This window comes from Aplysia californica, unplaced genomic scaffold, assembly GCF_000002075.1.
Source record: "Aplysia californica isolate F4 #8 unplaced genomic scaffold, AplCal3.0 scaffold00604, whole genome shotgun sequence".
Lineage (NCBI taxonomy): Eukaryota > Metazoa > Mollusca > Gastropoda > Aplysiida > Aplysiidae > Aplysia > Aplysia californica.
This window is the reverse complement of record NW_004797874.1, coordinates 319,295-331,909: the sequence shown is the minus strand read 5'-3', so window position 1 is coordinate 331,909 and position 12,615 is coordinate 319,295. Positions and strand designations below refer to the sequence as shown.

At 40.1% G+C, this 12,615-nt stretch overlaps 1 protein-coding gene across 1 annotated transcript in view; it reads right to left on the bottom strand.

The window, feature by feature from the left end:
- The window catches only part of LOC106013006 (phosphatidylinositol phosphatase PTPRQ), a gene marked incomplete at its 3' end in the record, with an annotated part of 20,370 nt that overhangs the window by 4,847 nt on the left and 2,908 nt on the right, over positions 1-12,615 (bottom strand). Inside the window, 4 exon segments of the mRNA XM_013087577.1 lie at positions 621-737; positions 1,875-2,024; positions 3,298-3,381; positions 11,890-11,995. Of these exon segments, the coding sequence (XP_012943031.1) occupies positions 621-737; positions 1,875-2,024; positions 3,298-3,381; positions 11,890-11,995 (457 nt within the window).

Sequence of the window (12,615 nt, the reverse complement as noted above, 5' to 3'; positions counted from 1 at the left end):
AGAGAGAAGAGAGAGAGGGAGAGAGAGAGAGAGAGGGTGAGGGGGGAGGGAGACAGAGAGAGATGGAGAGCAAGACAGAGAGAAAAAAAGACAAAAAGAAAGAGCCAACATAGTGAGGGATATAAAAAAATAGCCAAAGAGAGAGGGAGAAAAAGAGTGAGAAAGAGAAACAGACAGAGAGAGAGAGAGTCAGACAGACAGACAGACAGACAGAGACAACAAAAGCAAGTATTTTCATTTCTGCCTATTGCACACTTCTACATTCTTACACTCAAAAGAACTGCCACCCAAAGAAACGCCAGGCGCTGGGCCGTCCATTTTGCCAGCAGAAACAGCGATATCAACTACAAGGAGAAGCTGACTATCAGAAGAGAGAGAAGACATAATCCAACCACCCCAACCACGACATTCCAGTGTCCCCACTGCAACAGACATTGTACATCCAAGATCGGATTGCACAGCCACATGCCCGTCCACAGATGAGCTGCAGGATTTCATCGTCATCTTCGGCAACAAAGGACTGCCTACAACAAAAAACATTCTTACAATCTATGCAAAAGTCAGACATCACCTCGTCAACATTCAGGCGCTAAGCAGAAAAAAGTCACACACTCACTCACCCTGGTATACGTAGTAGCCCTTAGAAACACCATTGAAGTTTTCAGGAGGGTCCCAGCCTAGTTTGAGCTGGGATATGGTCACTCCAATCACACGGACATTCACAGGGCTTTCTGGTACTGAAGTGTTAGAGATTACCAATGTGTGGAATGATTATTTAGCTGTGTGCTTGCTGTTTTGTGTTTTGATGTTGTGTTTACTTGAGAAGTTGATAGGATATTGGCTTGTAAAATGTGGGGCATCATGGTGAAATCAGGCGCTCGTCAAAATAATGGAATCAAAGAAATCAGTATTTTTTGGGTCGTAGGGCAATTTTTTCTAATTTTCTTTTCTTGGCTCAACACTTTTTAAAAATACATTTTCATGTGGATTTTACTGTAAAGCATTAAGTAAAAGCACAGAAAATGTAAATTTTCAGTTTCCAAGCACTCTCAGGCTAGGGAAGTTATCAAACTTGACAGCCATTTTCTTGATAATTTTGCCTCTGAAACCAGGCAACCCTGACCTCCTTCAATCGCAAATATTTAGACTTCTATTTAACATAGATGGATATTTTTTTCACCAAAAGGAAGGCAAAAGAACAGGCTTTAAGATGATACTAATTACCCCATATGCCAAAAAATTGTGTCGTGACACAAGTAGGAATTGTAGGAGACCATGGGGATTCAGACACAGAGTACTTGTTTTGGGAGTTTAAGGCGAGTGTATACAATATTATATGTATAAATTGTGCCCTCTCAACTCATATTTGAGGATCCTGAGCCAGAATCTCAGAATGTGTTTTAAAAAGGACGTAGAAGGTGCTGAGCTGAAAAAATAAAATTTAATAAAAATTGACTAACAGTGAGAAAAACGTCAGCTTCTTCTATTTCATTATTTCGATGAGCGCCAGATTTCACCATGATGCAACATACACATTTTTTTAAAATTCATATTTATTGACTGAAAATTAATGAACTCTTCCTACCTACTCTGCTTTTTTAACTATGATGACGATGATGATGATGACAACGATGACGATTATGATGATAATGATGATGATGACCACAATAATGATGATAGTATACTCCTTATTTACATTTTCTGTGCCTTTACTGATTGTGAGACACCAAGCAATTTCGTAATGTAAAAAATATTTACTCATCTATAACAAAATTATATTTTTGTCAAAGACTCATCTTTAAGCTCTTTTTCACCAATGATGATGACAAAGATGACAAAGATGACAATGAGGACAACAGTGGGCAACAACTTACAATCTTCCTCTGTGGTGACAGTGGTAGCTTCACTGAAAGGACTTTCCTCCCCATCTGTGACCGCACGGACCTTGAAGCAGTAGCTGGTGTAGGGGGTCAGGTTTTCCAGCTCACACTGGCACTTGGGACCATTGTAGAAACATTTGCTGCCTGGAGGAGAGGACAAGGTGCATGTTGTTGTGAACGTCGTTGGAAAGGAAAAAATAACAAACTACGATGTGCAATTCAGAGCCAAATTGACTTTTTCAGAGATCCATTCTAAATGAAAATGGCAACATCGTTCTATCTTAATTCGGTTTCGATATCTCTGTTTTCAACAAATACACAAACATCTTTCTATCTTCGTTTGGTATTGACATTTATTTTTTTAATGTGGATATTTTTATGACTCCCTCGATACAATTCGGAACATTTAGGAGGCAGGCTTCCAACCCTACATGTCCGGACTGAGAGGGATACAACATCTCAACAGAAAGAACGAGATTCTTGATAAAAATTTTCTCCACTAAGGAATCAAAATCAGGTCTCCCGATTCCAACACCAAAACACCTAACCACTACACCCTAGACATCCTTCCTTCCTTTCTCTGGCTGGCCTCCGTTAGGAGGGCGGCAGTCTGTCACAAGCAGACAGGTAGCAGTCAAGCCCGTGTGGCCTCGTCCAGAGTACATCCGGGCCCGGTCTCACGTTGTTCTCCATTAGCGGGCCTAGATGTGCATCCCCCAGCGGGCACTCATACAGTGTGCGTTGCAGGTCATCAGGACTTGTGCCAAATGCCAGACAGAAATCATTGGAAGCCGAGCCTATTGCATACAACCTAGACTCCAGATTGATATCTCTGTTTTCAGCAATATAATTATAAATATTACTGAAATTGGACATTTTGAAAAAAGTTACAGGATTTTAAAGTTTTTAGGGGTATAAGGGGAGCAATTCGGATAGGGGAAGGTACGGAGAAGGCCAGGCAAGCCCACATGTGGTTGTGGGAGAGATGTCGAATTTCTGGGTTTGATAGGCCACTGCACTTGCTGTGTATCCATTTGGTGCATCGGATTGAGTAACCGCGGTAGTTCACGTTCCTCTCCGGCCATTATTAGCAGGAGACTCAGATCAGTGGTTCGGCTGAGCCTCCGGACAAAAATGTGGTCGCCTCTATTCCAGTCTAAATCCAGGGGTTGATTGGAGTTGGGTCCAGAGCTGTACTTTTTCCGGGGTCTGCAGCACTGCGTAGAGGTCCCAATAATGACTGTAGTTTAAAAAGTTTTTATTCCATAAGAGACAACACATAACTTTTTAGGTGGTATGTCTTCATTACACCAAAGATTCAGGTACAAATGGTACAACACTCACATCACTCACAGACATAAGATAAATCTCAAAGTCAAAGTAAAGAATCAGAAAACCTTTTGAATTTTTGTCTTACCTTCAAATAGCTGGTACCGAACATCAAAGCCACTCTTAGTCGTGACCTGGTTCCATTCAGCGTGACAGAGATCTGAACCCAGAACTGGAATAAAAAGGGCATAAATGTCATCTACACATATGTTATGACATATTGGAATCAGGCATTCATTCATTTTTGGGCATATGGAGTTATTGGTATCATCTTCACTCTTTGAACCCCATCGGACGCTGGGAGCTTATGGCGGTAATAACCCTGTTCCCCATCAGACGCTGGGAGCATCCAGTTCTAGTGACAACTCGTCGGTTGCCTGATAAAACCGTGAATTCCACAAATTTTCGAAAATCGTTTTTTTTCCATAATTTGATAGTGCTCGGTGAGCTGCAGGTCCCTGTAAAACTATTTTTCAGTTATCTCAACCCAAACGTGTAATTTGACATAATAAGAAAATCGTGAATAAACACTGTGCCCCAAAGGTCGCCTGATGAAACCATGAATCCCACACCTGTGTGGAATTCACGATCTCATCAGTCAGTTTATGACTCGCCAGGCTGACCATTGGTGCCGTGAATGCCTCTTTAGACCATTGAAATATGGGCGACTGCGTTGAGCAAACACAATGGTCGGTCAGTATTAAAGGTTTACATAGGCTGTAGATTATAATTTAAGCGACGTCGAGAGCATGCGTTTTGCGTGAAAAGTCTGTCACATGATTAAAATGTTTGTTTCATAGATGCAGGACTAGTATCATTTCACAATTATTTCTTAATTCGAATGTATGGTGCGTGTGCCCTTTTAGTAGTAGGTTACACAACTTTGATCCTGTTCGTTTGCAAAAAGATAACGTAGTATAGTACACATTACAGTATTTTTCCGTGCTGTATCACAAACCCAACTTGTTTGATATTGAAAGCACGCTGATTTGACATCAGAATTACCTAACGAGAAAAGGAATCTTACGAAGCCGAGGAATGTGAAAAACTTTGGACATCAAAAAAAGCTACAGAACGTCCAGCATGGAAATAGTAGAACCAGACTTCTGTGAACAGAACAAAAGTTGTTTCTTTTTAAACCTCTGAGAGAGAGCGGCCAGCAATGAGCAGCACAATTCAAGAGATAGGACTATTTTTTTAAAATAAACTAAAACACAGATATGATTGCTAAACAAAATCAAACGACTACTCACTATTGAAACACAAAGGCACTGTCTTTGTCTTTGTTAGGACTTGAGGAGAGAGAAAGACCTATGTGAACGGTCTTCTCAACATGTAAGAGTACTGCAAAGGCGACACACCCAGATGAAAAACGCACATTAGGGTTTATTATCTGAAACAGAATGACTAGTAGATCAACGTTTGCTGGAGTATGTTGATATCTATGACCGAACATACCCATTGAAAAATGCTCTAGAAGAGCCCAAGCCAGTTTCATCATCACCTGTCTCACCCTCTACGGACAAAAATACTTTCCAATGTTCCCTCCCTGGGCTAGCTTCTTCATATATTTCAAATGTCTATCCACTTTTGTCTTCATAATTCTCTGCGACTTTTCTACAGGTTCTATATTGCCTTCTCCTTGATCATTTAACTTGTGGATTCCACGTTAACACTTTCTTTGTTATGGAACTACTTGATTTCCTGATGGTATGCTTAATCCAATCCATCTCCACCCTTTTCTTCTGTATTGTTCTCCTTAAATTACTTCCTCGTTGGTGGCTGTCTATCCATCTGATCCTGAGTAGCTTTTAGGGCACTGGTTGATGACAACCTTGATCCTCCAGCACTTTGCAAAGAGTGCATTCGAAGAGTCCCAACCAGCTGCACCCCCAAATAACCCACTAGGGGCCAGCAAACCAAAGAGTTTCTGTTCAAATCTCTGAGGATATGTCTCCTCCAATTATAGCCAGCAAAGCTGTGGAAAACTTTTTCTTGATCCTTGATTTTGTAATCTGTCGGAGCTTCATTGGTTTTGCGAAACAGGTCAGGGACAATCTGCCTTGTGTCTCAGAATACTCAAATATGTGCTAGATGGAAAGAAAATATCAATGATCAATGTGAATTGTACGTGAGTTTTGAGTCTTACAACGTCAGCCATCTATCACTTGCGACACAAGGCAAAAAGTGGTTTGACTGCGAATGAATCCATACGCTGCTTGATAGACTTTCTTTCAACGTGCACACATGTATAGAAGGTTGTTATAATATTTACAGTCACAGGTGTGTTTAGGCGTGTGTATCAGCTCCAAATTGAAGCTCTTTCTAATGCCATGAGTGCTTTCTCCACTAAGGTAAACACCGAAATTGAACACACAAAATCTTATAAGAAGCCACACTCATAATACGGAAAGGGTAGTATGCGCAGTGTCATTGAGCCGCGACTTAAAATAAAACCCACACTTAATATACAGCCAACTAGATTATGTTGCCCTTTTCAGAACTGCAAAAATAATAATATCGAGGCAACACCCTACAATGTGAAATTTGTGGATCACATTTTTGTCATGATTTTGCCAAAATAGCAGTCCACAGCTATACATAAGGAGAAATTATTTACAAACTGACGATGAGTGGGAGGGTCTTCGAAAGTTCAGAAACAAGGAAAAATTCACATACGGTTCCCAACCACTTCATCAATCCCCTTTAAAAATGGCAAAGAATAAATTTCAGGATTGGATATACAAAAAGAGGAAGACAGTGAGAGATGGTCATTTACAGGGTATAAAAGGTTGATGCAAATCAAATTCCCAACCCATTCAATTTCCCCCCCCCCCCCCCCCCCCATCCTAAACACCCCACGCAAAAAAGGTCACAGAAACAAACACGCACGCACGCACGCACACACACACACACACACACATGCACACATTAATTTGGAGAAAGGAAGAAAGAGAGGCAGAGCGAATAAAGTAGTATGATTTCATAAATTTCATACAATAAACTTTACTTCCATACTCCGTTTTCAAATTGGGCTTAAAAAATATTTTTTATATAACAGTATTGCATGTTTTCATGTATTTTAAACGTGCCGGAGCTTCAAACAAGAGAAAACACACTGCTATGCAGCCATGAATACAACACCTCGTTTCAAAAAGCCTACTAGTAATGAAATCGTGAAAAATTCACGACCGCATCAGGCGAGATTCAAAAATGAAATTCGTGAATCCCACACTTTTTTGAAAAGATGACCATCAACGGCAAAAAATGTACTTTAGTATCATTTCTTAAAGGTGCTGGAATAGATTTATCCATTTAGTTTATGTCTTGAGCGTCAAATGACGGAGAAAATCAATTGTTTCCCTCTCCTGTAAAATTTGCTTCGTGTGGAATTCACGATTTCATCAGGCAACAGACGAACTGTTTCGTTTTATTTAGAGCTAGGTTTTGCTTGTTTTTCGGAACTATTCCCGAATCAAGTTTTTTAGCAATGACTATACCTTTGTTTCCGCTATAAAATTTAGATGTTGGAGGCAAGCTTTTGGGGTTCCAATGAGACATACTGCACTAGGTTTAGGTGACTGTAGAAAAAAACCTCCGGGAAACGGTAAAAAAACTCAGGGCTTAAAGAGTTAAAATTTGTTTATAAATCGTCCTTTTGGTGAAAAAATTACTAATCTACCTTGAATTTAAATTGAGATATCTGCAGTTGAAAGAGGTTGAAGTTGTCTGATGTTACAGGTAATATTACCGAGAAATGGCCAAAAAAGTTTGGTGACATCGAAAGCTTGAATGTCCATAGTAACTACAAAATTCCACCTCAGCCATCTTTTAATTTGTCCGGGCCCCCTGCGGTAGGCCATAAATCACCAGCAGGTGACCTGCAATTTCACGCGTCAAGTCGGAGATTGACAGCGGTCAACTCGTGCACAGCGCTATATTATCTTGTCCTTATCAGAACGCATTTCTTCCCCTAATTTCATGAGCCGTAAAATGATGCTCACTCTACCCCTAGAATCTATTTCTTCACCAATTTCGCTTGGTCTACATCTTCTTGGTATCTTGTGAAAGTTTTAACAGTTTTCATTGATTCATTTGGGAATAATAACAGTTTTAAATTATGAGTGTTAAGTGATCAAAAGTGCCAGTAATACTATGATCTCTTCAAATTTAATTACAAATAATTCCAAAATGAAACATTGGAGTTTATTTCTGTTAGCCCGGCGTGATAGCCATCAAATCATATTTTGTAATGATGTGAATTTTGTTTTTCCAGCACTTTGCAGTGACTGGCAATCAGTTAGTGAATTGTGTTCTTAAGCAAAAATTGTTAAACTGCAATGGGTTGGTCACACATATGAGAGGCATAGAGAGTCTCTGAATGAACTTTGCCGGGTGTGATAGTGTTTAAATTTAACTGTCAAACAAACAAAAAGTACAGAAAGCCCAGATTATGTAAGACAATGCCAGGAGATATTCTCTTGATTTATGGAACTGATGTGAGGGGCGAAGATGAACAGTTGCATTCCGCTAACATTTGTGTCAAGTCTTTTACCGCAATTTAAAATATCAAAAGGAGATAGGGTGTTACGTCACGTCAATTCATGCCGCAAAAAAAGCTGAAGACGCTAGCAGGAACTTGTGGTCTGCATTTGACAATAACGTAAATGTGAATTCCTGCTCCATTTGTCGGCATCGCTCGGGTGGCTACATACAAAGATTAAGATCCATTTCATGCAAACATCGCAACACACCCTAAGCATACCTCCATCCCCATGTATACAAGGAACTAACAAACACAATTCGTACAGAAACAAGAAAATACTCCCGCGAAACTGCAAAAAGTGAGGAAGCAAGTGGACTGGAAGCAATATTCAAATGTCTCGATGAAAGATTGAGCCATGTTCACACTGCAATATCACATCTCAAACCAGTCAAACAATTTTCACTTCCAGAAATCCTCGTAGCAATCGACAATTACATGGCCGCATTCAGACGCTACTTCCCAGCAAAGTTATCCCAAAACTACAAATATCATAACAACACTGTATTCCACACATACAACAACATATGTTCGCTCTCTGACTTTTGGGAGAACAGGACACAGAAAGCAGCCACCAAGCGATCTCAAAACTGGAAGCCAGAGCACGAAGAATCCCAAACCAGAGACATAATGCATTTTATTTTTGTGTCGCATCTCCTGCAAACAGCACCCTCAATGCGTTCTGCTGGATATGTTAAGAAAGAAAAATTGTGTTTAGACTTTTATTCTGTACATCTTCATTTTGGGAAAAGGAATCGGTGCTGTATATTGAAGATACGTCAGTATATCATTATTCAGGAAGATACACATTTCATTGGATACAAAAAGTCATGAATGCAGGGAAGCATTTTGGCTATCATGCTCATGACAAGTTCCATGTTCGTGCTGGAAACAAAATTTTGAAAGAGTCAATTTCTAAACACTTTTCCTGTTATACGTAGAAGTTTTGTAAGTATTTAATGTTAGGCTTACAAGTTATTATTAACTCAAAATGTGTTTGTTATTTTGACTAATTATAAATAGATATACATTTTAAGCGCAATTAACTCCTTAACGTGGGCAGCCATGGTATTGCTATTTCGTACCAATAAAGAAGTTAAGTTGCTTTCTCTAAAGAACAAACTTGTGTTCACGTATGATATTTTTTGTTTGTGTAAGACGATAAAACACGTGTTGAAAAATTCATTTCACCGGCTACCGACGCAGGTAGCGGGAGGTCGGGTTAGTGACCTCTGTGTGACTGGCCTGCCGTGACCCGGTCACTCCATCGCCGACCCAACTAAAAGAGCGGTGTTTGTACGCCGTGCTTTGATCAACATAAAATCCACTCAGAAATATGTTTTTGAATGAACATAATAGATGTTGAGCCCCCAAAAGATTCAATAAAAATTGCCGAAGGAGAGGAAAAAAAATGTTCATTTCTTCAATATCATTATTTTGATGATGAGAACCAGATTTCACCATAATGCCACACATTTAATACTATACCTTTTTTAAAAATTGGAAATTGAAAACAAATAACATCTTTTCCTGGTTCACACAGGAAAATAATATTCTGCCCTATTTTCATTACAAACAAATAATATTTAACAAAGTACACAAGAGTCTAGGATACAGAATCCAAGCAAAAAGATTAAAACATTCGATAAACCCTTTTGAGCGTTTCAGCAGAGCCTTACCCTTACATCACAGGCTCCAGAATGCATACTGAACTGATCTTAGCTTTAAAAAAAAAGTTTTTTTTTAAACTACAAAAAAGATATGTATTGTAACATTTACAAGAGGGGTGTTCTTAGTTTGTTCAAGAAAAGCAATAGACATACATGTCACAACATGGTGAAATCAGACACTCCTCAATGTTGGGGCATATGGAGTCATTATTATCATCTTAAAGCCTGTTCATTTGTCTTGCTTTTGATGAAAAAATGCCAATCTATCTTGAATAAAAGTCAAGATATTTGCCATTGAAGTAGGTGGGGGTCACCTAGTGTAAGGGGTAAAATCAGTGAAAAAATGGCTACCAAAGGTTGGTGCTTTCCAAAGCTGTAGTGTCCTTGGAAACTAAAGATCTACATTTTTTATGCCTTCTTCTTCTTCTCGATCACATCACACTTGAAGTCTGGTATCTGTCATAAATTGGGCCGTCCTGCTCAGTTCATCTGTCGGCCCGTATAGCTTCTCTTGCAGCGTCAGTGGGGTTGGCCACGTTTCCTGTCTCAGAGCCCTGTGTGTCTTGCAGTGCTGAAGGATGTGCTCAACAGTTTGGTCCGCCTCTCCACACTGGCATTTTGGTGATTGTACTAGTTTAAAACATTTGTACATATGTTGTCTCAGTCTTGTGTGTTGTGTCCTTAGTCTGAAGATAATCACTTGTTCTTGGCGGGACAGCTCATGGTAACCATCTGGTGTCTGAGGTGCTTTAAATAGTGTACTTATAATAGTTTTTATTTCTGTGCAGTTAACGCTGTTGTCTGGTTGCTCTTTCTGTGCTCCTAGTTTGGCCATCCTGTCTGCCTGCTCATTTCCCAAGACACCACAGTGTGATGGAATCCACTGCAGCATGATCCTCAGACATGGGATGTCCTCAATTTCTTTTCGTAGCCTTGGTAGTTTGCAGGAAGTGATTGCCTGCAGTACTGACATGGCATCTGTCAGGAACACTACTTGGCTTTGGGGGTCTCCCACATTCTTGATGATGTTTGCTGCATGTATTAGAGCCTCCGTCTCTGCCCTGTAGTTTGTACAATGTGGCCCTGTTGGGACTGCCTCTGCTTGTCGTCATCCATTAGGGAATTGTACGTACACTCCGGCTCCTCCTCTTTTCACAGCATCAGTGGCAGATCCGTCTGTATAGATCCTTATCCATGCTTCTCATGGGTATCTTTGTTCAAGCATGGACAGGGTGAGGGACTTCCTGCTCAGGTCGCTGTGGTCATCTTTTGTGGTGAACTTAGGAATGGACGTGTGTATAATTATGTTTGTGTTTTTCTTTTCCCATGATGGTGCCTCTGGGGTATGGTTCAGCATGTTCACTGTGGCTGGTAGATGGTCCTGTAGGGATCTTTGGATTTTTCTGCTTTCTTTGATGAAGTTGGACCTTTTTAGTCTTGTGGTGTTTGATCTGGCTGTTCTTGTGTGCAGTATATGATCCTCCATAGCTGTGGCCTTGGTGTACTGTATGAGGGCCTTGCATTCCCATCTCCTCTTCAGGGCCACTATAGATGTTGTTTGTTCCATCTTTTCTATAGGCGTTGACCTCATTGCTCCAGTGATTATTCGGAGAGCCTGGTTTTGCACTTTTTCCAGAGTTTTTGTGAGTCTGTGCTGCAGTCATCCATGCACTGGATCCGTACTCGAGATGGGGGCCTGATTGCGCCTAGATAGACCTGTCTAAGTGTTTTCTCATTTGCTCCCCACTGAGTCCCTGCTAGTTTTCTCATGATGTTAAGTTTCTTCCTGGCTTTAGTATCTGCATTTTGAATGTGTTGTTTCCATGTGAGACGTTTGTCAAAGATTATTCCAAGATACTTCTGTTGATTCTCGAACTTTAGGGGGGTATTGTCTAATGTGAGGTGTTTTGGCTCAGCCTGGCTGAGAGTGAAGAGTGTAGCAGAAGACTTTTCTTTGTTTACGGTTACACACCAGGTTTTTGTCCATGTAGTGAGTTTGTCCAATCAATGCTAGTTGCATGCGATATGTGGCAGTAGTGATGAATTCCTCTGAGCACCAAAGAACCAGGTCGTCTGCATACAATGCGGCATGTATTCCTTTGTTTTTATGCCTTTAATCAATGTTTTTCAGTAAACTCCACACGGGAATGGGTTTTTAAACGGACAAAAAATGTGTTGAGTTCAAAACACAAAACTCAATCAAAATATCCCAACTAATGGAAAAATGGCGGTTTCTTCTAATGCATTATTTAGAAGAGAACCAGATTTCATCACCATGCCACACAAATGATAGGTTCTTTGGTGGTTTGAAAAAATAAACTGACAAAAGTGAAAAATATGAACATGAAAGGAACACACCTAGCCAGTAGAGCTTTTTAACTGTCCACAAGAAAGGATGCCAAAACAGAGAATTTCAAAACAATTAGATATCCAGCAATCACATCTGGATACCAAAAACACAGGATACCTGTAATGGTAGGGGGGTCAGGAGGCTCCAGGCGCTTGAGGATTTCTAGTGTGATGATCACTTCTTCTTTCAGATCTGGGTTTACATCAGAAAGCTGCTCAATTTTCTGAGAGGAAAAGTGAAAAAATTAAAAACAATGCCGAATGGACTTGCTATAAATTTAACATATTTTGGCCAAAAAATTGGCGAACAGGCAGATACCATACCCTTTGAAAATGACAAGCAGACTGGTTAGTCCAGAGGAATGTACTCCCTAAGCAAGGTCCCCACTCCAATACCCACTCATATCTCATTTGATGTAGCTAATGAATGATCTCAGGAATTTTCTGCATTTTGTCATATCTGTAATCACCAGGTTGGGGGTATGGGAACAAACAGATTGTCTTCCTGGACATGGATCTAAATGCACAGATACAATACAAGATAGCTTTGCAGAAAAAAGTCATAGCACAGTAGGCCCATAAAGGAGAGCTGGCAGGGAAACATGTAAAATAAACTATACCCAGAATTTCTGGTCGTGTTGAAGAGAACCACTAAAAAATTACTCATGACACTGTCTGAAAGGGGAAGAACACAACATTTTGGAGGGGGGATTTTTTAATAACAAAATGTTCAAATAAAAAACAAAACAAAACAGGAGTGCAGCAGTTTGAAGAATAAGAAAACTACATGTACTGAGGAGGAAGAAAAATAGGAGGACTAGGAGTAGAAGGAGCAGGGTGATGG